At 36.2% G+C, this 24913-nt stretch overlaps 4 protein-coding genes across 13 annotated transcripts; 3 read left to right on the top strand and 1 right to left on the bottom strand.

The window, feature by feature from the left end:
• The first annotated feature begins 1738 nt into the window (after positions 1 to 1738).
• On the top strand, positions 1739 to 3979 carry LOC107761245 (uncharacterized). Its single transcript, XM_016579448.2, has 2 exons — positions 1739 to 2157; positions 2376 to 3979. Exon 2 carries the CDS (start codon positions 2525 to 2527, stop codon positions 3752 to 3754), a length of 1230 nt encoding a protein of 409 aa, XP_016434934.1. The 5' UTR covers positions 1739 to 2157; positions 2376 to 2524; the 3' UTR covers positions 3755 to 3979.
• Positions 3980 to 5112: 1133 nt separating this feature from the next.
• Positions 5113 to 12205, bottom strand: LOC107772912 (carbon catabolite repressor protein 4 homolog 5-like). 10 transcript variants are annotated; one of them, XM_075251391.1, is made up of 15 exons: positions 11769 to 12205; positions 11480 to 11643; positions 11203 to 11268; positions 11049 to 11101; positions 10742 to 10823; positions 10071 to 10117; positions 9853 to 9934; positions 8823 to 8915; positions 8721 to 8753; positions 8537 to 8613; positions 8275 to 8380; positions 7383 to 7468; positions 7191 to 7275; positions 6600 to 6709; positions 5212 to 6356 (listed from the first exon to the last, which is right to left on the bottom strand). In XM_075251391.1, exons 1-14 carry the CDS (start codon positions 12094 to 12096, stop codon positions 6620 to 6622), a joined length of 1392 nt encoding a protein of 463 aa, XP_075107492.1. In that variant the 5' UTR covers positions 12097 to 12205; the 3' UTR covers positions 5212 to 6356; positions 6600 to 6619. The 10 variants fall into 10 exon arrangements, with proteins under 10 accessions (XP_075107495.1, XP_075107497.1, XP_075107492.1 ...); XM_075251392.1 differs by having other exon boundaries at positions 5816 to 6356; positions 6605 to 6709; XM_075251393.1 differs by having other exon boundaries at positions 6219 to 6356; positions 8275 to 8368.
• A 757-nt stretch (positions 12206 to 12962) lies between these two features.
• Positions 12963 to 15296, top strand: LOC107761248 (lysM domain-containing GPI-anchored protein 1). Its single transcript, XM_016579454.2, has 5 exons — positions 12963 to 13911; positions 14339 to 14453; positions 14556 to 14720; positions 14801 to 14832; positions 14953 to 15296. Exons 1-5 carry the CDS (start codon positions 13266 to 13268, stop codon positions 15159 to 15161), a joined length of 1167 nt encoding a protein of 388 aa, XP_016434940.2. The 5' UTR covers positions 12963 to 13265; the 3' UTR covers positions 15162 to 15296.
• Positions 15297 to 17571: 2275 nt separating this feature from the next.
• On the top strand, positions 17572 to 19903 carry LOC107761249 (zinc finger protein CONSTANS-LIKE 16-like). The gene is made up of 2 exons (XM_016579455.2): positions 17572 to 18955; positions 19516 to 19903. Exons 1-2 carry the CDS (start codon positions 17945 to 17947, stop codon positions 19765 to 19767), a joined length of 1263 nt encoding a protein of 420 aa, XP_016434941.1. The 5' UTR covers positions 17572 to 17944; the 3' UTR covers positions 19768 to 19903.
• Positions 19904 to 24913: the final 5010 nt, after the last annotated feature.

Here is a 24913-nt window from a genome sequence, read left to right as displayed (position 1 = left end):
ATTTAAGTTATCTGGACTTCAGTTTTCACAAAGGAGATAAGGTATTTAAATTGAAACAGAACAATTATCTCGTGACATATATGACAAAATAATCAATAGTTTTTAAAATTGAAATTATTTTAAATTAAGTTTCCATACAGGTACTTAAGTTGAGACAGAACAATTATTTTTGAAAAAGAAAACAATTATGTTGTGACATTAACAACAAAACTGTTATTGCCGTAACGTTTTTCGTGAAAACATTCACTCATTATTCACCGTCATATTGTGTTTGAAATGAAAAAGTACTGCATTTGTTTATATTGTTTGGTCAAACTTTTAAGAAAAAAATAATCGTTTTTGAATAGTATCATAAGTTATTTTTTAGAAGCTGAAAAGTAGTTTTTTTTCACAAGCACTTTTGAAATCTTAATCAAGCATAAATTAATGCTCTAATAGAGTATTTTTCGAATTACAATAACAACAACAATTCAGTGAAATCCCACAAGTGGATTTTTGGAAGGGTATTGAGTACGTAGACCTTACCCCTGCCCAAGAGAGTAGAGATATTATTTTCGAAAAACTTTCGGCTCAAAAAAACGAAAAGAGACAAATGTAATTTTAACATAGTTGTTACTCATCCTACTAAACGATACTAACAAAGAAAACAATCTCATTCAATATATCGAGTTGATTGTGTAGGGATCCTAGAAATTTCGTAAGCTTTAAGCTTTTAAAGTGCGTAAACGAATATAAAGTATATCATTTTGCATGTCAACAACAGCTAACAATAAAAACAATATCTTTGTCAATTGTGCCTTTGGTTATAATGCTCGAAAAAACTCCAAAGGTAGTAATTGACTAATTGCAAGTAAAGGGTAGTAAGATTAGTATTTTCAAAAAGTACTAATCAATTGCACTAATCGTGTGATAATAAATTGACAAGCAATATTTAATTATTGATCAGTCACTAAATAGTGTCTCCAACTAGGAAAAAAATATGATATTAAGCCAAAAGCTCCTCGAGTTCATGTTTGTCAAGTACAATTGCACGCTGAATCAAGTTCCAATCACAAGATAGCAACAATAAAGGTTTACTTTTACCAAAGGTATATGGAATTAAATTTATTTATTTATTTTGCAATATTCATGATCTAAATAATTAATTTTTTTCACTTATATCACACGATAAATAACCTGTGGACAAAGTGGGGGTGAGGAAATGGAAAATAGATTTCAATTTCAATAAAGACAAAAAATGTTAGGTAATTTTATTCAATCTAAGACTCGATACCTATGCAATTGAGAATAGCAAATACCTCGTGAAATAGTCTGACCCCGAACATTATTATTGCCTTAAAAAATGGTAAAGATATCTCATTCCCTTTAAAATAATTTACTCTCTTTTGTTTTCTTTTCTTAATAAAAAAAATCACCCACGTGCTTTTTTTCCCCTCTCCAAAATCACCAAAAGGTACTTCTAAAAAATTACTACTCCTACCAATTACCAAAGAAGAAAAACAAAAGAAATAACGCTTCTTCTCCCAAAACCGGACGTTATTTCTCAAACATTAATTGAACCAATTATTGAAACCTCGCCAAATTAGTAAAGAAATCGAAGTCCATTATAAAAGTAAAAGGCCAAAAGGAAGCAAAGAAAAGAAATATAGAAAGTCTCAACCGAAACAAAAAACAATTTTAAAAGGAAATTTGAGAAATACAAATAGTATAAAAAAAAAAATTGAGTTGAGAGTCCTACATAGAGATTACACGCGGACGCTTATATTGGTTCTTGAAAGTGTCATATTCTCCACTTTCCTTGGGGGGAAAAGGTAAAGAAGAAGAAGAAGAAGAAGAAGAAGAGAGTTTCACTGATGTTCTACTGCTTCTACACTTCTATTTCCAGTGAATATTATGCCCAATTTTTTCCAATTCTCTCTTCTTCTTCTTCTTTTGTTCTATTTTATTTTGTTTGTCAAAGAGTAAGCAGAACAGAAACAAGAAAAAGAGACAGAAAGGAGATTATATGTCGTTTGTGATCACAACAGGTGTAACTGATCTGGCTAGAACAGCTTCAGAGCAACTCTGGCCCTTTTCTCATTCCCTTTTATTCTCTGTTTTCTTTGTTAAATTTTGGAGGCAAGAAAAGTGTCTCTCACCTTCTTCCATGCCAGAAAGGTATGATCTTTATTCTTTAAATCTTTCAATTTTTGCATGTTTCATATAAACTGTTATGTGTGATGAGAAATAGAAAATCTATTTTTTTTTTCTATTGTATGATTTACATGATTTGTTGTACTACTTGTCAAGAAAAAAAGATTTTACATGATTTCTTGTGACATTGGCATTTATGGGTTTATGGGGTTTACAGGGGTTTTTGTGTTTTATATGTGCAGGACTTGTTTTGGGGCTTTTCATGTAAAAAGCTTCTGCTTTTCTAATTTGGCTACAGAATTTCTGGGATTTTCTTGGGACTGACGATTTACTAGAGATTTAATTCTTTAGGGGGGTTAAGGGTTTATCTATTTCCCAAATTTCTCAACAAATGCCCTGCCTTCCCCAAGAATTGTTTGATATGATGTCTAATAAGGAGAGGGTAAATGATGGTTGCATGGGTTCAGTGAGAAAAGTTCGGATCATTTATGATGATCCTGATGCTACTGAATCTGATAGTGAGAATGATCATAATATTCGTAATGTTGTTAGAATCAAGCGTGTCGTTAAGGAAGTGAACATTTCTAGTGCTTCATTGGAGAAAGACTTTGAAAAATGTTCGGTCAAAAGCTCCAAGAAGAGTCTTGAAAATAAGAGGGCGCAGATAAAATCGTCATCATTGCCTAAAGGAGTTAGGATGAGGAAATGGGGAAAGTATGCAGCGGAGATCAGAGACCCCTCACAAGGGAAAAGAATATGGCTTGGGACTTTTGACACTGTCAAAGCGGCTGCAGAAGCATATGATGCAAAGAAGGCTGAGTTTGATCGAAGGATTTTGTCCGAAATTGGTAAGAATTTGAGTTCCCCTCGAGCTCCCCCTGACTGTTCTATGGCTTGTTCCTCTCATCTTACAAACAGGATCAGTAGTTTGTACTCGCATCCATCCCCGTCTTCGGTGCTAGATGTACCAACATCATCAGCTGCCGCAGCAGTTGAGTGCATTGACATTCCAATGAAAGATACGAATCCAATGCCAGTACTCGAGGTAGAGCAACCAGCTTCAGAAATGTTGGAAAAGCAATTGTTACTGCCGCCTTCAGGTTGTCAAGATTTTAACCCGAGATTTGAGGATCAAATGCTATATGAAGATCCTTTGATAGTACAAGGCACCATAAGCAATAGCCTTGTGGAGATGACCGAATTCAGTATCACGAAGAAAACAAAAGCCCGACAACCAACCATAGAAATTTGTCAAAAGTCTACAAAGGGAATTGAGGACCGTCATGTGAACTGCACTGACCAATCAATCACGTCTCCTTCTATTAGTGCAGAGCTTAACATGATGAACTTCGAAGAAACTGCAGTTTCGGGGAATAACTTGAAACTTCTAGGCTTAGACGAGAATGTTCTATTTGGTAAGGATTTTACACAAACTTTTGATCCATATACAGATTTTATAGGTTTGGACACCAATTTTCTCTGCTGTGATGGTATGGAGGAATTTGTTTATGGCGTGAACGAAGATTTCAGAGATAATGTTGGAGCTAAATCGCCAAAATTGGATGAAGTTGAGCTTAAATGGTTAGACGAGGTGTTGATACAAGATCAATCAGTTTCGTAAGTACGAGTAAGTTAAAAGAGTGTTATAAAGTTGAAATTGTGGGCAATGAGAGATAGTTCTTGGGAATTTTGTTTTTGCTTCGAAGTTCTTCCCAGGATTTTTGACTCTAATCCATCACTAATGAGGTAAAGAAAAGAAAAAAAGAAGAAGAGGAACTTGTAGAATAGATGATATTCTATTTTTTGTTAGCTATTACTATTAATATTAGCTCAATTGTGCCAAAGATATAATCTGTGTATTCAAGATATGCTCCATATTGCACTTTTGTTGTTGCTACTTGATTTTATGTGGAGAATCTAGAAGGTGAAAGGTAGAGGTTTTTTTTGTCTTTTTTTTTTCCTTCTGTCTTTGATTAGAGGGGACCTTTTCCCCTTTCTCATGCTTCCAGTTGTGGGTGGTGGAAGTTGTGGTACAACAGGAATTAAATTACTTTGATGCTATGAATATTTTCTGAAAATGATGGATATCTGCCATTTTACAAAGGAAATGAACAAGTAGAAATATCAAAAGAGGGAAAGAATCAGTTAGTGGAGGATGCCAATGGCTCCTTTTGCATTCAGAGAAAGGTCGTTTTACTCTCTCCAATTCGTAACTGTTGTTAAAAGCACATAACAAAATCGTATTTCAAATATAAGGATTCAATTTTTAAAAAATTTAAATGGGTATTAAGGAATAGCCAAGCATAACTGCTATGTCCAGTAAACAATTTCAGAATTTCCAATTCATAATGTAGTTGACTGGTGAAGTAACAGGAACTAATTATTGATAATGACAAAAAATTAGTTAACATGTATGAGATATCTTTGACACGAAAATATTCGACCATATTTTTTAAATGTCACCTTTTCCCGTACCTTCCCTTTAAATTTGAGGTTTTTCAAACGTTCTTCAAAAGTTATCTAGCTGGTTAAATTTGATATGGACAGGGAGCCAATTACGTGTTGCCATCACATTAAAAAAGGGACCACATAAATTTTCGTCGAGGATAATTTTAGACCAGAAGATAACATTGTATATATTTTTGGACTTATAGGTATACGAAGCGTAAAAGTAAATCATTTTCCAAAAGATAGGAGTATTTTTAGCCCTTTTCAAAAGTTTGCCATCCAAAGCTGTATAGTTTATTCGCAAGCACAATTATTAGTGTCGCTGTAAAAGGCCAAGAGTATTCCAACCTTTTGGAAACATTGACTTCAATTTTCTGTTGGCTTTTACATAATAAGTAGTGTATTTTCGCCTTAAATCACTCGATTCCCTTTCTAATTCTCTTTACTAAGATGCGTAATGCTGTAGGACTGACAGTTTCAAAAGTTCAAGTTCCGCTTTTAAATAATCCAAGATTCAAAATTAGGCACAAGTTCAAAATTCGCAGCTTTTTAGATTTCAGTTGGTTTACACGTTTCAAATGTTCCAGCTCTTTTAAACTGGCAGTTGACTTGATATTTGAACGCAACATAAACGTTCAAATCTCTCTTTTTAAGGTTGCATGTACTTATTCACTGGTTACAATGAATAATCCATTCTTTGTCGGGATGCAAAACCGTTTGTTTCAGGCAAAGCTGCACTGTCATCACTATAATCACATAGGAAACACGTTAATTAACACTAATATGAAAACTCGGAGTCTCAAATGCTTTGACTAACCAGTATCCGTTACTTCCCAAGAGAACAGCTTCCCACTGTTCTTGTTGCTCGTTATCTTAGGGAATTGATCACCAACACTTTTCTCATGGCCTGGCATCAAATACGAAGTTGTAGTTTGTTTCACCTGACAGTCCTTTGACGACATTTTGAGTGGTCTGCGCATACTATCAACAACAACTCCCACCAGCCATCCACACTCTGGAAATTTTTTCTTTCACTGCTGCTATTGTCAACAAATCAACATTCCGTGGCCCGTGCCGAACTATTTACCGGGACAAAACACCACGATACAGTTATTTAATGGAAGATTATTTTATGACCCTGATGCATATCGCAGCATTATCTTACTGACCATGGGATCGGTGATCAATGCTCTTGCAACCCTGCGCCACCACATAAGGGACATCGAGACGTGTATTCAGAGCAGAACCTTAAGGGACAATCATTTGTATTTCCTGATCATCAGAACAGAGACAGCATATAAAAAGTTCTTTGAACCACAAGTCATGATTTTCTTTCCTATCAATTATGTACTGAACAAAAGCTGATTCCCTCATTCATAAACCTTGCCATATGAAACAAAATCCGTTCAAAATCCACGATTAGATGAATCACAAGATTGTGCACTAGGTTAAGAGGTCTCCACTCCTCGCAAATCCTTTCATCCAACTTCCCATGTTCCTCCTTGTACTTATGTTCCTTCTGTTTGCACCAGGATCTTATATGCACCGCATCTGAAAAGCTTATCGTTACAGATTCCTTATGCTGAATGAATGCATGAAGCTGCTTTTCAAAGTCAAGCACCAGTGCAGTATAACATCATGCAAGGTCGCCCTGCCACATGGTATTTCAAGCTACTACGAAGAAGAAGTTGGACGGGAAGGAATGGTCAAGTCTCACTGCCTCCATCAGTAAAAGCCAATTCACACACTAGAGCAAGATGATCACTTCCCCATTTCTGCAGGAAAAAGAAAGTTAAATATAGTACGATACTTAGTTATGCATTAAAAAAATTGGAGAATTTAATCTTAGCAAAAATCAGTACTTTTGGCATGTTTACGTTATCCCATATTTTATTTTTTTACATGAAATCCTTAAAATGGGATATCAGCGAAATTATAACCCTCTCACTTCCAACAAAGTATGATATTATAAAAGAGTGAAGGGAAAAGGAAGACTACTTCGGATATGGCCTTACAACCTTACTAGTATTTAACGAAATCAGTCGTGGGAGATAATATCCCCTGACCAGACATTTTCTTCCCTGAACGTCGCACTAATTTTGAAGTGGCACAAACATGTAAGAGGTCCCTGCCAATGTACAGGCTATATTATCAGCTATAATGAACTCATTAATTCATTTCTTCTGCAGACACTGCTATAAAATCAAGTTGTTATTCTCCAGTAAAAGGAACTCTCACTAAAATTTTACCGGTGTTGGTTAGTCACTCAAATTAGTAAATTGGTTACATCGATGAACCAAGATTAAATGCAAACTAGCGGAATGCCATCTAAATAATTGATGCAGCTTGTGCATGGCCGACACAGACGGTTCATCAAGGTGATTATAGGAAAAAAGGTGACTTCTATAATTAAAAAAAAAAAAAACGAGGGAAAAATGGTGGTTTCATCCCCATCTTCCAAGTTCAGCTATAGGATATTTTTAGCATTGCTGTAACTTCTCAGAATGCGCCTTCCAACAGAAAAACATTTCTAAGTCATCATTTTTATCATATCCTCTACAGAAACAAAGCACTTAAATGTTTTCCATAGTAGCCATAGCTTAATATACCTTACTAGGAAGCCCTCTTGTTCTCCTTAAAATATCAATAGGTAAGGTATCAAGAACTCTTACTGGAACAAACTCTGTTGTGTGCCTGTAGAACCTCACAATGTTTAAAAAGAAAAAAAATACCATTGACATATGAAAGAAATTCTCAATTTCAGGTAAGTTTATCCACTGCTCCTTTAAAGTAAAGAGTACCATATATAGTCAACAGTCCCCATAAACTTGGAGTGATATGATGTCACCAAGGGTTCTCCAGAGTTGTCCCTGGTTCCAGAGCTTCCCTAAACATTAAAAATACGAAGACATCACCTACAAGCAACATGGGACTAAAGCTCTAAAAACCGAAACCTGTTCGCCAAAGGCAAAATAATAAGCAGGTAAGAAAACTTTTGGGAGAGAAAAAGATTAACCCCTACGTTTCGAATTATTTAAGCATTTGGAATTCCAACTTGGGCTCATTTAGAGCATCTATTTGTATTTCTACAGAAAACTGCTAAGATTAAGGGAAAAAACACCACCAATAGTGAAAAGACAACAGAAGTAAGCAAGAGCAGGGAAAAAACAGCCCCGCCCCCACCCCACCCAAAAAAAAAGCACGTGTACAGTGAAAGAAAAAGAGGGGGACAGAAAACAAAAAGAGAAGAATAAGAAGGAAAAGAAGAAAAAAGAGAACATGAAGAATAGTAAGGTAAAGGAAGCTGTCCCCACCATAAATCACAGCCTGAAACTCTTTTGCCCAGCTTTTCTTTTTCATGCTCTTCTTTTTTCCAGCTTTCTTCTCAATTTGTTATGGTTTGCCATTTTCCCCTCCTTTTGACCTTATGATAATTCTCTTTTTTTCCCCTATCCTTTCTTTAATTCAATCTCGAGGGGAAATATACTTTTTTGCTCTAAATTTTAACAGTAATTGATTAAAGAATTTAATCAGAAGAGACTAAGGGAATCCAAGGTATAGGTAATACCCTTTTTCTTTTCTTTTTAAAAAGATTTTAACAAATGAAAATATATGCTACAATCAATTAAATAATTGCAGAGATTCAGTAAAAAAAAATTGAAGCAGGGAAAATTTTGCAAGAAGAGAATATACAGGAACTCCAGCATAGGCACTGCTCAGCTGTAATTGATGTATCAGGTGACTAGCTCCTGTCCCGGTAGCAAGCCTTAGCTCCTCATCACTCCATCTATAAATTAAGCTGTTCAACGTTTATAGGACTTCATTTATGAGCAAGTAATACTCCACAAGTGAAAGATACATTAGCCACTTATTGTTAAAGTTAGAACCATTTGTCATTTGAAATTGGTAAGGCATCAATTAGGTGTGCATAAATTATAGAGAGCACATAAAGAACCTTGACTTGAAGCTTCTATTTTGCGATGGATAGATTTGGCCAGAAATTTGCTTCCGTTCATGCATTTGGATGTCCAACTGTTCCAAATGCCAAGTGATTTAGAGAAAGTAAAATATTTAAATTTGAAGAAGGTAAACCGATGTGCAGAACATAAATATCACAAAGTTCGGTAGCTAGGACTCACCTTACTTGAAGTCAAAAACTGATACATTGCACTCTGAGCAACAATAAACAGAAAATTAGATCTGCAAGATCCAATATAACATTTTCAGAGTAAGTAAATTACCTGGGGCATACTATTAAGATCTCCAGCAAGCACAACTGGTATATCACCCCACTCTAGTGATAGCCTTTGGGCACTCTCAAGAAATAGTCTAACCTATAACATTAACCGACATTATTAAAAAAATTCCCTGATAGAAGTTTTTTGGCTGGATTTTTTTTCATAGTTCAAGATTCACCAACAGGAACATTGTCTATTTCCAATAAGTCTAGGTAAAACTTTGAAGCATTTCAATTTTCAAGTCGACTGGTTATTCCTAGTTCTTTGGAACTTTATCACTACAAAATCACCCTTTGAACCGTATAAGATTTAGTTCAGAAAATTTTAATTTTCACTTGGAAAGTTGAAAAAGTCTAGAAGAACTAGTGTTTAAGCAAAATAAATGAGGCTAGTCCTATGCAAGCCTTAATTAAGAATGCTACAAGAGATGTTATAGGACACACAACCCGTACAATACCTGAACTTCTTTTGAACATAGGTTTATACAAAATGTTTTGCATAAGTACGAGAGGCAGAGAAGGGATGCAGATCGCCTGGGAGGTCTAGATCAAATTGTTGGTCCTGGAACCAAACTCAGTAACATCACTACCCTTTGGCCTTTGTTAAGAAGGCACATGTAAATAGGCATCACGTAAAACTGCTATAAAGGATGTGAAGCTGTTCTAGGAAGGAATTGAAGTTAGACCACACTCAAGCAGAGGGAGATCAATAATGTCATACTTCTCAAAATGGAAAAATTTGCTATTAACTTCCCAAGCATTAAAAGGGAGATAACATTCCGGAAGAAATACCATGCAGCGCTGGCACACAAACAAACCAATTGATCTGTGATGGTTTTTGTTCTTGGCAGGGGGAGTATTTAGGTGTTTTTTTGTTTTTTTTTTTTTTTGGGGGGGGGGGGGGGGATGGAAAATTGGTGCTAAGCAGATGAAAGAAAAAAAAAACTACAGCTAAGTTATAGTCCGTCAAGTCTTTAGTGACAATGGTATTACCATGAAACAATTGAATGTTAGTAGTTGCTGAAAATATTTACCTGCCCCAACTTAATGTCTCCACGGTTAGGGTTGAAGAGTACATGAATATTGCCAACCACAAAGCTTCGTGATGATATACTCCTACACAAAAATATGGACAACCATAACCAAACAGATTAAAAAGAATTTAGGTAAAACTTACACAAAATACTGCAAAAAATGACAATTTTTAAAAGCTCAACATGTTGAGAATAATGAAAAAATAGAGCAAACTTACTCCGAATTTGAAGCACCCATATCCTTACTTGAGTTTTTCACGTTCATCTAAAAAGTATGAAAAGAACTACAGATCAAAATAGGCTCCAGCTGAATATTAGAGTAAAATTAACTCTTTGCGACCATCTTGTAATGTACAGGGGAAACAGAAGGCAGACTTGCATGGAAATCAAAGAAGTATCGTATAACGTCCATCTCTAGCACAGACTCTAACAAATGACGAACCCATCTGTCCCTTTATTCATAACATATGCAGCTTGGGTAGAGTGCATGTATGCCATAACACCACACTTCTATTCTTTCGCCAGGATGGGGCTTTTTGGTGGAGGGTTGACTAAAGGAGCTAGACAATAGACTTAACTCCGAGATTAAAAAGCCTCTTTTTTAATAATTAAGACATCTGATATCATGGAAGCTGAACACGAAGTTGTGTCAAAGAGATGGTAAATCCATGAAACAGCATGTATTTCTGAAAATATCAGCACACTTTAGTTTGATCATCTGATTTACTAACAATCCAAAGCAACCTTCTTATAGTAAGTTAGTACTTAGTAATTATTCGAATCATAAGAAGCAAATTGGAAGTGCCAAAGAAAGAGATAATGTTATACATAGAGCAAAAACAACCAAACAGAAATTTAATATTTTAAATATAACACATAGCAGGTTTACCTTGAAAACACAAAGTTGGCAAACATTATTGCGTAGATCAAACTTCTGGAATTCTATGCTCTCCTCGTGCAGAAGGTCAAATCTGCAACCAGATATATATTTGTAATATGAGAGAGTAGAATAAATTGGATAAACTAGTAGGAAAAGCTCATAGCAATAGGTTTTCAATTTCCATAGAAAATAACCAATATTGATAAGAAAAAAACAAAGCTTTTAGCAGTAGGTCTTCATATCCCATAAGAAGAATCTACAGCTTACTAAGCAACAACAAAATCTGAAAGAAATTAAGAAAAAATCAAGGCCATACAGTTCTCTCTTCCAAAATATAGCACAACCATCACATGTATCACCTGTACGAGCCTAGTAAAGGGAAAATAAAACACACATTTGATTCAATATGTGATAAAAAAGTACAACATACAAATCATCCCTAAAGAATTTCAGCCATAATTATAATGCACCTGATAAACTCCTTTGAAGCCCTCTTTCTTGAGGAGATAATCTAAATCATCATAACAATCAACCTCCTGCGGGCATACGAGTATAAGTAAGTTTCTCTAAAGAAGCCGAACATCTTCATAAAGTGTTTAGCAAGTAATGCACTTTCTAAGAAGATAATGAAACAATAATTTCAACTACAATGTTATTTATTTCTTAGTCTCTCAGCTCATTTTCTTCCCCTTTCTTTTTTGATGAGTAAAGATACAGAAAGCTAGAAATTTTGAAATTAAAACTTACCTGGAAACACATTATACCCGGATTATATTCTCTAATTTCCTTGCGAATAAGCCGCTTGCGGTAGTCCCAATCCAAATATTTTGGAGCAACATTGTGGTACAGATCCTCATGATCAGCTGCATTTTTTACCCCTAGTATATTATACGACATAAAAACCACCCTATCTGCAAAATCAAGGTGACTATTCAGACATAACCAAAAAGGCAATGCACTTGCCAAATTAAGAAAACAATTAATATTCAATAATTGGATTGTAACAAAAGAAATTTTGTATAAATTCGTAACTAACCTTGATATGGGGAAACATTGTGAGTAGAATAAACCCACTTGCGCTTATCCTCTGCACTCGTCCTCTTTGATTTTCCTTTATGCCCCTTTTCTTTGCGCCTATTGTATGAATAAATGCTGGAAGTTGCATATGTATGGGTATAGGAAGTGGAATTTTGATTCAGAGTTAGGGTTTCACTTTTAGTCTCAGTTTGACGTATTGTTACTCTTTGCTTCTTTTTGCTGCGGTGTTGACCAACGTCGTGTTGACTAGTTCTACTTCTCTTTGAATCGGAAGACCGAGAAGGCTTCTCCGCCGGTGGATATCCGCCGTCGCCGGTTCGGCCCATGTTCCCGGGAGGTTTAAATTTTGGCGGCGCGTGCTTAACCCTTGATCGGACGAATAGGGGAAAAGTGAAAGATGCATAAGTATGCCGCTATGTTAGAATTGGCCCTATATTTTCGAATATTAGAAAATTTATCCCTCTTATTTTGTCATTAATGACGAATATAACCCCTTAATAACTATTGATTCACACTACGATGACACAATCCTACTGACAATGTGATATAGATCTATAATGGAATATAAAAACATTGCATGTTACATGTTAACCTAATCATGAGTATTTGATTTCAAGGAGAACGTGAAGACGAACTTCCAAGAAGAAAATTTTTAGTTACTCCATTTATTTAAGTTGATCAGATTTAACATAATTTTGATTCGATATATTCAATTCGATGGAGAAAATTTTGAAATATTAGTTTGAAAAAGGGCAAAGGAAGGCTAAAAGAATAATGTCGATAGTGATATAAATAATATATCTATTTATAGTTATTTGAGCTGTTCAAGGAAATAATTATTTGTCATTTTAGGAAAGAGGTCATATTTTGCTTATGAACAAAAAAAAAAAAAGAGGTCATATTTTTATACTCCTAATTGTTACATCTCCTTTTTTTTGTCTCAAAAGTCAAACCAAATTATTTATGAAAATAATTTCTAAATATACACTTCTATCATTTTCATATGACCAAAATACAATTTATAGTTCCTTCACGTAGTTTCAAAAAATCGAAATTTTGCTTTCAGAAAATGGATTGAGATCATCTAATGTAGTTAAATGCCGAATAAATTAGGAATAAATGATGCCTGTCAAAAACACCTAGTGACTTGAAAATTATATCATACTTATAAAGTGATACTTATATTTATTTGACAGTATAGCTTAAATTATGAAAACTGGCATGTGAATGCCAACATTTCTTAGCAATTGACATTGGAAGTGCAAAATGACCGCCAACTGACAATTGCCTGCTTCTTTCAAGAACTCAGCTCTGGTCCTCCAATATTTAATGCCATAGTTTCTACAAAAATCCCAGTTATCTTTGCTTTGCTGTCTCTCTGTCCTAATAATTTCCTCACCTAACCAACTTCAATTCAAGAAAACCAAAATCAATAAATAACAAAAAGAATTACAAATATTGAAACAGTGTCCTTTGTTATTCATGTCAAGCAGAAATGACAAGGAAAGTTGTTTTCCCTATTCTACTCCCAATTCTGCTTCTTTGTCTGCCATATTTTATGGTAGCAAAATCTGTGATTGAACCTTGTAATGCATCTGATTCATGCTCCTCTTATCTCTCCTATCGCCTTCCGTTGGACTCCAAGATTTCTGAAATAGCATTCAGGTTTAAAGTCAATGTCTCTGATCTTTTAGCAGCCAACTCTATTGGTTCAAATCAAGTAAACCAAATCCAACCTGAAAAATCATTTGTGAAGATACCCATTTTGTGTTCATGTGTCAATGGCATACGACGATCTTCGTCTACTCATTACACGATTGGAGTAGCTGATACATTGATGTCAATATCAGAACTGTATGGAGGACTTGTTAGTGCAGAACAGATTGGTATTGCAAATGGAGTTGATGCAGAACATCCTTTAGCCAGTGGACAGAGTCTTGTGATTCCTTTGCCATGTACATGTTTCAATAATAGCAATAATGATGTAGACCTCATATACATGTCATATGTGGTACAGAGTGGAGATGACTTAACAAGAATTGCAGCAGAATATGGTGTCACAGTTGGCAATTTGGAGATCATAAATGGGCTTGGTCAACCTCAAATTGATCCTGGAGATATTCTGGCTATTCCTCTTGCTGGTAAGTAAACCAAAGCCCCCACACACAAAAAAAAAAAATGTTACTGGGAAAGAAACCTACTAGTACTACAATTTATTGCGAAAGGGTCAAAAGTATGATTTTACTATACACAATATCCTAATTTTATCCGACGTAATACATTGAGACATTCATACTCTTTTCGTTAGTAAATCCTCTCATACTGTATTTGTCCCTAATAAAGTTCCAACTTGAAGTATAACGTACTTAAATATAGAGTGAATACATGGAATCCACTCTGTCCATGTTGGAGTTCCATTTGAGTCAATGATAAATAAGAGATGAGTTGCAAATGGCAAGGGCAATAACCCCGAAGTATAATAGATGTTAAAATTAAGATATTTTGTATAGTAAATTTGAAGCTTATATATATTTTATTCTTATTCCACTAAGATTATATCCTCTGCAGCATGTTCAGCAGCAAATCTGAATTGGTACAACGAAAGCCTAATAATTCCGAATGGTTCTTATGCTTTAACTGCTAACAACTGCATCAAATGTGGCTGCAGTTCTACTGATCTCAGGTAACCAATACCAAAAATCGATCATCATATACATATATTTGCTTATCAATTTCAAGTTTAAATTATTTCGAACACTTTATCTTTTGATGTTTGATCGAACAGCATGGAGTGTTCAGCTTCAGGAATTGTGGATAAATGTTCACATTTACAGTGCAAAGACTCCAATCTCTTTATCGGAGAAAACCACGAAAAGCACACAGCATCTGGTAATTGCAATGTTACAGCCTGCATTTATCGTGGACATCTTGGAGGCAAAACTTTTAGAAGGTATTAAAAAAATGGCATATATCTCCAGGCAAATTAAACAAAAGATATAAAACTAACATCTCTCTTTGTTTGTTTTGCAGTTTGGTGAATTCAACTGATGTCAAGTGTTTAGGTAATAAAATCATATCCCAATTCTTGAAAAGATGCTTCCTCGTTTGAGATTTGTTTTATAAATTTCTCAGTCCTAATATAGGTGGGTTTAATTTACTTGTATTTTTCTTTGGGTATGTAGGTAACCAGAGTCAACATACAGGGTTATCAATGGCGTCTCCAGCAACTGATTTGGCATTATCTCCATCTCCATCCCCTTATTCAGCCAAAAGCCACACATTAGAACTCATGAATTCTAGTCCTGCGCATAGACATAGCAAAAAATTGCTATCTCAAGCGTTACACTTTAGTTTATTGGTTTTGGAGCTTATCCTTGAAATATTCTTGTAAAAGTTTTTTGTTTTTTGGCTTTTACATAATACATATAAAGGGGGGCCGAGGAGGGAGAGTTGGAAAAAAGACTTTTGAGAATTGAACATACACCTATTGTGTGAAACGCTAACGAATGTAGGGATCTTGATACGTTGCAATCGATTTCCACCGGCCTTTTCTTGTTCCTTGTATTTCTTAGGTTAAAGCATATCATATAGTCATTAATCAAACTGATGGGAATAGCTGAGGGGAGAATTTATTTAGGTCCCCAACTGGCTTTTTCTGGCATCTTCAAACTGAGCAACAGTAGGACAAAATATAGGACTATTTTTATTCAAGCTAAGAGGTATTGCTTATTTGGAAATTGAATATGAAGTCATTTACTCGAAAGAAATCCTGTTTTGGTGTTTTCAACTTGAGCATCCGTTTTGAGACACACAGTAAATCAGTAATCACTAATAAAATTATTTTTTATTACTACAAGTTTTGATGATCCATCAAAACTCGTAATTTGATTTAAATGACAATTTTTTGTCAAACCTTATAATAGATATTTTTACCCCCTCCAAAACATAAATAGAAATTATGTAACCAACTAACCAAGCATGCAATAGTGATACCTTGTATGGCATAATTTTCATTTATTTAATATAAATTAAAATTTCACTAGACCTTGTAATGTCGGGAAAAAAATAACTAGATCTTATCTGTTTTCTTTTTTCCAAAAATAGTTTTTCCCCTTATTCAAACAACTACATCGTCCATAGAAAAGATGACACGCAATCCCATATGGATATTGTTTCAAATCTGACTGAACATAAGCTTTCACTTCAGGTAAAATCATGTGATTTGCAATACGTACAGATATTAATCCACAACATAAATTTGACACTCCTACTGATGCTATTCTTAACCACGTCAAATTGGGACAAGTGTCAGCATATTTCTACTACATTTAACACTATTTCATGCCAGTCTTTTTTACTGTCAATTTTTTGTTGTACTAAGATTCTTTAGATGAAAGCTGACTTCTTGTAAAGACCATAAGCCAACGCTTGAATTCTCCAACAGTGCACCCATTAATTAGTCATCCCTCTCCCTCTCCCTCTCCCTGTATTTAATAGTTTTAATTATAAGAGTATTTGTCTAAATAATTATTTAACTCATTTTTTAACGTGTCACTTAATTAATTAATACTCCACTAATTAAAATAATAATGGGTGAATCCTTAAAAAAAGTAATAAGCGCTTCTTGTACATTTTGAAACAAAACCAATAAATAACATGGACAGGAGATTATCAAATACATGGGCATATCTAGCCTTAGGGTACCGGGTTCTTTTGAACTCATTACTTTTCGTGCAGAGCATAATATATGTATAAAAATTTATTAAAATTGCAATAAATAGCAAATATGAACCCATGATTTTAAAATATAATGGATTCAAAACTAAAAATCTTAGAGGTTGAACCCATAGAGTTTAAACCTTAGATCCGCTTCTGATTAGATGCATATCTGTTGGCTTAAAAAAATCATACTTTAATACAAATATTAGAAATATTATATTTCAAATATACAATAACAATGTGGAACTGAGAGGCGGACGACTCGCACACAATCCAAAAATGGACAAAATATTACTAGACCGAAGCATGCAATATGTTGTTATTCTCAGATTTCCCCAATTGCCCAAGCACAGAGCAAGGGCTGGTAGATTAATGTTATAATGAAATTAAATTCCCTATGCTCGACGTAACGACATGTCAAATGTCAATTTCACACGAAATCAACTTTACTAATTATAATGCAGCATACATTATATAATGCATATTAATACGACAAACATTTAACAAGAGAATATCAAAGAAAACACCCAAAATTCAATGGAGAAAGGAAAACCACTTCTATTGCATGTAAAAATATGTGGATATGGCAAATGTCAAGTTGGCCCATTTTTCTTATAAATATTTCGAGAATTTTTATATTTTTAAATTTTCTAGGTATAGAAATTACCTATCGAATAAATTTTGAGGTCATTTTGTTACGTCCGCTAGTGGATCAAGTGGAGGAGAATAATGGTTCAGATTTTCTGATCAAGCACACAGATGCAAACATCAGAGAAAGAATCCACTAGTTAAAGGAAACAAAAAAGGACCACAAAGAGAAAGTTTTTAAAATTTATATAACTAGAATAATTGAACTATAAAGACAAAAATGTCATAAATAACACTAATAGCAGGTCTTCTTCATTCACGTTGATCTCCATATAAGTCACATATTACAAAGATGTCCCATAAGAATCCTTAATTTGGACACATAACCAATCAGAATGCTCTGTTCAAGATTGATTTCAAAATTCAGCCAATCAACATTTAGATAGGCTAATTCCATGGGACCCCAAAACCAAAAGAGCTTAATCTTATTTTTTGCTAGCCAAAAGTGCATGGCTAAACAAGGCAATACAACACTGTAGTATAGCAAAAGTGGCTGTTGTGGGCTCTCTCAACTGGCAATTCTTGTACCAAGAAGTTATATATCCTTAGTTTCTAATCAGTCCTTTATATATATTTAACTGTTCCAATTAGTTTTGGAGCTTGTTTAAACTTTTCCAATCCAATTAAGCCAGTTGCGTCTACCAATTTCGCCATATTCCTCTTTCTTTTTGTTGAGATTAGGATCTCATTGTGTTATTATTCTGTTTTTTCTTTCCTTCTTTCATCTGTACTGGAACTGTTGAATTCATTAGATACTGATTCCTATCTCGAGAATTCCCTCTTTCAATAGCCTAATTTAACTTCTAAATGATGACTAGTGAAAGCAAGACGGCAAATGCCATTGGAGGAAAAACAGCTAGAGCTTGTGATTGCTGTTTATCAAAGCGGGCTCGTTGGTTTTGCCCTGCTGATGATGCCTTTCTTTGTCAATCCTGTGATGTTTCAGTCCATTCAGCTAACCAATTAGCGAGTCGCCATGAAAGAGTTCGTCTTGAAACATCTTCTAATAAATCAACTGACACCAAATTCGTCGACCAAACTGTTTCTCAACCTTCTTGGCACCAAGGGTTTACTCGGAAGGCAAGAACACCAAGAAATGGTAAGAATAAAAGTACACAAATTGGACAACGGAAAAAGGACGAGGAAAATATGGTACCAGAAATGGGAAGTGAAGAAAACTCACCGGATGAAAATGAATTTGAAAATGAAGAGCAGCTTCTTTATCGCGTCCCTGTATTCGATCCCTTTGAAGCAGAACTCTGCTGCACAGTCCCAAATGAAGTGGTAGATGAAACCACTACAATTAATGACTTAGACATTTTGTTGAACAGTGAAGATGTATGCGATGATTTAGGGATTCCTGAGTTTCTATCTTCTGAGATTGAACTTGCTGAATTCGCTGCCGATGTTGAAAGCTTGTTAGGCGAAGAGTTTAGAGTAGTAGCAGAAGAAGAAGAACAGAGTCGGTTAATTAACGGTTCTGTTGAAGATAATAAGGCAATAAAGATTGAGGTTGAAGATGAAGAAATGAGAGCTGTTGTTGCTTGTCATTTGGATCCTGAATTGGACATGGCAAGGGAAGCGCTGAATTGGGATTTTGAATATGAAGAGACAGTTGAACAGAAGGTAAATATGACTGCAGCAACAGAGTTTGTCCCTAGTGCAGAATGTGGCGGCAGTAAAGCTGATGCAAAAAGGAGGCTGCTTTTGAGGCTTAATTATGAGGCAGTCATTAGTGCTTGGCCAAATCAATCTTCTCCCTGGACTAATGGAATCCGACCCCATTTCAATCCTGATGACTGCTGGCCTGATTTCTTGGTATTTATCTTCTCCAATCCATTTTTAATTCCTCCACAATCATGGTAGTTATTAGTTTAAAAAAGATTAGTTTATGGTTTATTTGATGGTATCTCTTACTTGAATAAGCATAGTAACTCTCTAGAGCTAATACCTGCATCAAACTACTCTTCCGGGGATGTTAACTGACGCCCCTTCGTCGGAAAATTGCATTGTGTAGCTAAGTATAGTACATATTGACACCCTTTGATTTGGATTTACTTCTTTATATTTTGCCCCCTAATGAAAATTCTAGCCCCGCCACGGGCTCCCAAAAAGAATGCATTTACTAGATAAAAGATGATGCTATCTCTCCCATTGTTGTCATGATTCATGATAACTTGACCAATCACGCGAGCGATACATGCAATAAAGACAATAATAAGTTAACCTACAAAAACAATTCACACTTAGTTAATGTATATAAGTTAAATCTTATTCTATAATTTATCGTACTTCAAAGGGAGTCAGTAGCCCATTAAATTCAAATCATAATTCCGCCTCTGATTATAATTGACTTATCTTTTTTCATGTTGACGCAGGAAACATGTATTGGAGAAGGAGGAGTTCATCAACCATATGGCGGGGGAAAAGTAAGAGGCGGGGATGGAGGAAGAGAAGAAAGGGTGTCACGTTACAGAGAGAAGAGGAGGACAAGATTGTTTTCCAAGAAAATTCGGTACCAAGTAAGGAAACTAAATGCTGAAAAAAGACCTCGTCTCAAAGGACGATTCGTTAAAAGGACGACGTCGTTTTCACCACCTGGTTTTCCGTACCTTATGAATAAACGATGACGGATATATCTTGAATAGAGTTGATGAGTTTTCTAAAATCGCCATTTTGCTTGCACTAGCAATCTGGAATGACTTAGGTTCTTTTATCATAACCTATGTTTATTCAATCAATAAAATATTGTGAATTAAGCTTTTATCTCAGCAAATCTATTTATTTTCCTTCCTTGTAAGCATGCAATAAGTATCATCGGTTAGAGGGAACAATTTTCACTGAGAAGCTCAAAGGGCGGTCCGTAACTGGTAAAATTGGTGTCATGTAATCAGGAGGTCACGGGTTTGAGCCGTGAAAATAATCTCTTACAGAAATGCAGGATAAGATTGCGTACGATAGATCCTTGTGCTCTAGACCCCGCGCATAGCAGAAGTTTAGTGCATGGGCTCCCCTTTTTAAGCTCAAAGAGCAACCCAGTGTATTAATTAAGCTCCTTTTATATGCAGAGTTGGGAAAAGCCGAACCGCGTTTGGTCTAATATATGTAAATTTACCTTGCATTTCTACAAGGTTTATTTGACGGCTTGAACATGTCACCTTTTTAGCGTTGCACCAAGGCTTCCCTTCGCTTAAACTCTAATTTAACCTAACAAATTTCGAAACTCTTTTAAGTTTATATGCAGTTTAGTCTTCTCAATTGTAATGTAAGGAAGACAGTCAAGGAGACTGCAGGCGAGTTGGTTCACAATTTGCTTGATTAATCTTCTTTTTTCTTGGATATACAGTGTCATTTTTGGATATGTTTGTATACGGTCAAAACCGGTTTTCGACCTTCGAATGATTAGTCAAGATTGGAACGTAATGGACCGAAAGTCGTCTTTATAATATCGCAATGAGATCTGAAGCCAGGTTACCAAGCTTACGTTTTGGGGACCAATTAAGTACCGAGCTCGAAGTCAATACCGAGCTCGATTCCAAATCGAACTATGATGTGAGGCGGTGTTATCGAGCTTAAGAGCCAGAGACCGACCAATACCGAGCCAAAGTCAATACCGGGCCCCTAGCCAATATCGAGCTCTAAACCTGAAAATCGACCAATACCAAATCCGATCAAGATCGAGCCAAGAGACAAGAGCCGTTACAGCCGCACTAAGGGAGAGAATCTCGGCGGGAATTAGGGAAAAGCTAATATATCATGGGATCCCCACTATATATTTTTAATTATATCTAAAGTAGGATCCCTCCACTATAAGAGGGATAGTTATTATTTCTGTAGAGGATGGGACATGAAGGCATTCATACACTCTCATATTATTGATATTCACAGAGAAAAACATACTGATATTCATATAGAGATTATCCCTTTTTGGGCTTAGTATATTGATTCATCTTGCTTGTTCATAAAATATTTTTCACTCAATTTGGTTTGTATTTCATTCTTTATTCAGTCAATACTCAATATATTTGTATTTACTTTCCGATTTGTGCCAAGTTATACCACGTATCCTTAGAACTGCGTATAAATTTAACTTTATCCGGTTTTCGGGTAAACAGTTTGGCGCCCACCGTGGGGTTAAGGATAACAGTGGTTATTTGGTACGAATCTTTGCAAAACACACCATTTTACACTTGCTCTTGGAAGTATCTTTTATTCCAGGTTGAAAAACGACGAATCCTCAATTAATGGCCCTACCTATCGACAATGAAGTTGGCCTTCAAGATGAGAACAACGACTTAACTCCCGGGGGTGGAAGACCATTCGTCGATCCCGTTGGAGCTCGGTTCGAAGAGCCAATTGACGTTAATTTACATGCGACCATCGAGGCGAACCAACGTTCCGACCCTGAAAATAACATTCATGGCGGAACTCGGTCTGCAACTCGAAATACCCAAAACGCTGAGGAAAACAGAATCAGCTTGCGTATGATTTTTGAGATGTTGCAAGATCAACAAGTAACAATAGCCCAGTTGCATAGCCAAACCCAGGCACCGACCAGACTCGAGCCCAATCCACCCCAAGAAGTCACCCACAAAACGGGACCAGCTATAGTAAGGTCAAATGAGCAAGAATCGGGGACTAATCCTGAAATTGATAAGATGCTCGAAGAACTGACAAAATGAATAGAGTCAGGAGAAAGGAGGGTCGAGGAAAACGACAAAAAATGGAAACGTATAACTCTAGGGTTGATCAGATCCCCGGGGCACCACCGATATTGAAGGGCTTAGATTCCAAAAAATTCGTACAAAAACCTTTCCCCCCGAGCGCGGCTCCCCGAGATTCCTAAATATAATGGAACGACCGACCCCAACGAACATTTCACCTCTTACACATGTGCCATCAAAGGGAACGATCTAGAGGACGATGAGATCAAATCTGTATTATTGAAAAAATTCGGTGAAACCCTGTCAAAGGGAGCAATGATATGGTATCATAATTTACTGTCTAACTCTATCGATTCTTTTGCTATGCTTGCAGATTCTTTCGTAAAAGCACATGCTGGGGCCATAAAGGTCGAGACCAGGAAGTCGGACCTATTCAAGGTAAGACAAAAAGATAACGAGATGCTAAGAGAATTCATATCTCGTTTTCAAATGGAACGAATCGATCTACCACCAGTCACAGACGAGTGGGTTGTTCAAGCTATCACTCAAGGTCTAAACGAACGAAGCTCGATGGCTTCACGGTGGCTGAAGCATAACCTGATCGAATACCTAGCTATTACTTGGGCCGATGTGCACAATCGGTGTCAATCCAAAATAAGAGTCGAAGACGACCAGTTGGGTTCCGGGTCCATTATTAAAAGGGATACCAACCGAGAACAAAGGACGATCAAGGACCGATATCGACCGTATAGTAGAAATCCTACAAGCTCAGTGTGATAAATGACAATCAACTACCAAGCAATTGGAACATGTCACACCTAAAATGATACTATTGCTAAGGTACGATCCCCCCTTGTTCAATTATATTTCGAAACTAACCCTTGCAGGTATTCGACCAAAGACAGGGATGGATTATTCAACTCGAAGCCTTTAGGCTAGAAAGCACGCGTTGCACTCCTTTTCTCTTAGACCGGTTTTTGTCCCAAATGGGTTTTTCGGCAAGATTTTTTAATGAGGCAACCATTGATCGTGCTAACTTGGAACAATTCAACAGTATCTGAGGCCTCCTTACAAATCAACCTCGAATACTGGGGGGCATTTTCATCGAATATATCAACGATGATTATCAAGTTCGGTGCAAAGGAAGTTACTTCATTACTTCATTACAACAAGGACTCGACAGGAAAAATTGTATGGGCCAAATGGTCAAACGAGCCATGCCCATGTAGTTGGCCCGAGCCCTGGCACAATACATGAACACATGTATAAAGACTTACAAAGAAAAATTTCTTCTTTACCGATATCTTATATCCGAGAAAAATTCCTCTATTTTGAGATTTATTATGCAAACAGGCTTAAAGGCTACATTACTTCGAGTTCGAGCAAGCACTCACTCGATTACTAAGCCTACAGGCTATATTACTTCAAGTTCGAGCAATCACTCACTCGATTACTAAGCCTAAGGGCTAATCTTATTTCAAGTTCGAGCAATCACTCACTCGACTACTAAGCCTACGGGCTACATTACTTCGAGTTAGAGCAATCACTCACTCGATTACTAAGCCTAAGGGCTAATCTTATTTCGAGTTCGAGCAATCACTCATTCGACTACTAAGCCTACGGGCTACATTACTTCGAGTTCGAATAAGCACTCACTCGAATACTAAGCCTACGGGCTACATCACTTCAAGTTCGAGCAATCACTCACTTGATTACTAAGCCTAAGAGCTAATCTTATTTCGAGTTCGAGTAAACACTCACTCGACTACTAAGCCTACGAGCTACATTACTTCGAGTTCGAGCAATCACTCACTCGATTACTAAGCCTAAGGGCTAATCTTATTTCGAGTTCAAGTAAACACTCACTCGACTACTAAGCCTACAGGCTACATTACTTCGAGTTCGAGCAATCACTCACTCGATTACTAAGCCTAAACGCTAATCTTATTTCGAGTTTGAACAATCACTCACTCGACTACTAAGCATACGGGCTACATTACTTCTCGTTCGAGCAAGCACTCACTCGACTACTAAGCCTACGGGCTACATTACTTCGAGTTCGAACAAGCATTCACTCGACTACTAAACCTACGGGCTACATTACTTCGAGTTCGAGTAAACACCCACTCGACTACTAAGCCTACGGGCTACATTACGTTGAGTTCGAGCAAACACTCACTCGACTATTAAGCCTACGAGCTACATTACTTCGAGTCTGAGCAAACGCTCACTCGACTATTAAGCGTACATGCTACATCACTTCGAGTTCGAGCAATCACTCACTCGACTACTAAGCCTAAGGGCTAATCTTATTTCATGTTCGAACAATTACTCACTCCACTACTAAGCCTAAGGGATAATCTTATTTCGAGTTTGAACAATCACTTACTCGACTACTAAGCCTACGGGCTACATTAATTCGAGTCCGAGCAAACGCTCACTCGACTATTAAGCCTACGGGCTACAACACTTCGAGTTCGAGCAATCACTCACTCGACTACTAAGCCTAAGGGATAATCTTATTCCTAGATCGAGCAATCACTCACTCAACCATAAAGTCTACGGGATGTATTACTTTGAGTTTGAGCAAATGCTCACTCTACTATTAAGCCTAAGGGCTATTTTTAACTCAAGTTCGAGCAAACGTTCGCTCGGTTATAAAGGCTACAAGGTCCGACTTCGATCAAATTGCCTAAGGCCTCGAACTTATGAAAGCTTTCATAAGGCATGAATGAAACAAAATCTTCACAAGGCAGAGAATAAAACGGAGAAAAGTCGGGAAAGGAAAAGATCTATATATATATATATATATATATATATATATATATATATATATATATATATATATATATATATATATATATATATATAAGAGTATTTACAACGTCTGTTTGCAACATCCAAAATAGAAACTAAGGGACTAAGTTTCTTGGTTATCCCCGGGGCGGTCTCTTCTCCATCGGGCTCCTCCCCGATCTCAGAACCACTCTTGCTCCCATCATCATCATCATCATCATCATCATCGGAAGCCAAGGCTCTGGCATCAGCTTCAAGCTCTTTAGCCTTTTTTATCTCTTCGGTAAGATCGAAACCTCGAGCATGTATCTCCTCA

This window comes from Nicotiana tabacum, chromosome 4, assembly GCF_000715075.1.
Source record: "Nicotiana tabacum cultivar K326 chromosome 4, ASM71507v2, whole genome shotgun sequence".
NCBI classification, from domain to species: Eukaryota; Viridiplantae; Streptophyta; class Magnoliopsida; order Solanales; family Solanaceae; genus Nicotiana; species Nicotiana tabacum.
This window is presented reverse-complemented; position numbering and strand designations above follow the sequence as displayed.

Coding starts and splice junctions, on each gene's coding strand:
- LOC107761245 (XM_016579448.2), top strand. CDS start 2,525: ATGCCCTGCCTTCCCCAAGAATTGTTTGATATGATGTCTAATAAGGAG.
- LOC107772912 (XM_075251391.1), bottom strand. CDS start 12,096: ATGGGCCGAACCGGCGACGGCGGATATCCACCGGCGGAGAAGCCTTCT. Junction 11,269..11,479: donor CGGGTATAATGTGTTTCCAG/GTAAGTTTTAAT, acceptor GTATGCCCGCAG/GAGGTTGATTGTTATGATGA. Junction 7,276..7,382: donor GGGACTGTTGACTATATATG/GTACTCTTTACT, acceptor GAGGTTCTACAG/GCACACAACAGAGTTTGTTC.
- LOC107761248 (XM_016579454.2), top strand. CDS start 13,266: ATGACAAGGAAAGTTGTTTTCCCTATTCTACTCCCAATTCTGCTTCTT. Junction 13,912..14,338: donor TCTGGCTATTCCTCTTGCTG/GTAAGTAAACCA, acceptor TATCCTCTGCAG/CATGTTCAGCAGCAAATCTG. Junction 14,721..14,800: donor GGAGGCAAAACTTTTAGAAG/GTATTAAAAAAA, acceptor TTTGTTTTGCAG/TTTGGTGAATTCAACTGATG.
- LOC107761249 (XM_016579455.2), top strand. CDS start 17,945: ATGATGACTAGTGAAAGCAAGACGGCAAATGCCATTGGAGGAAAAACA. Junction 18,956..19,515: donor ACTGCTGGCCTGATTTCTTG/GTATTTATCTTC, acceptor ATGTTGACGCAG/GAAACATGTATTGGAGAAGG.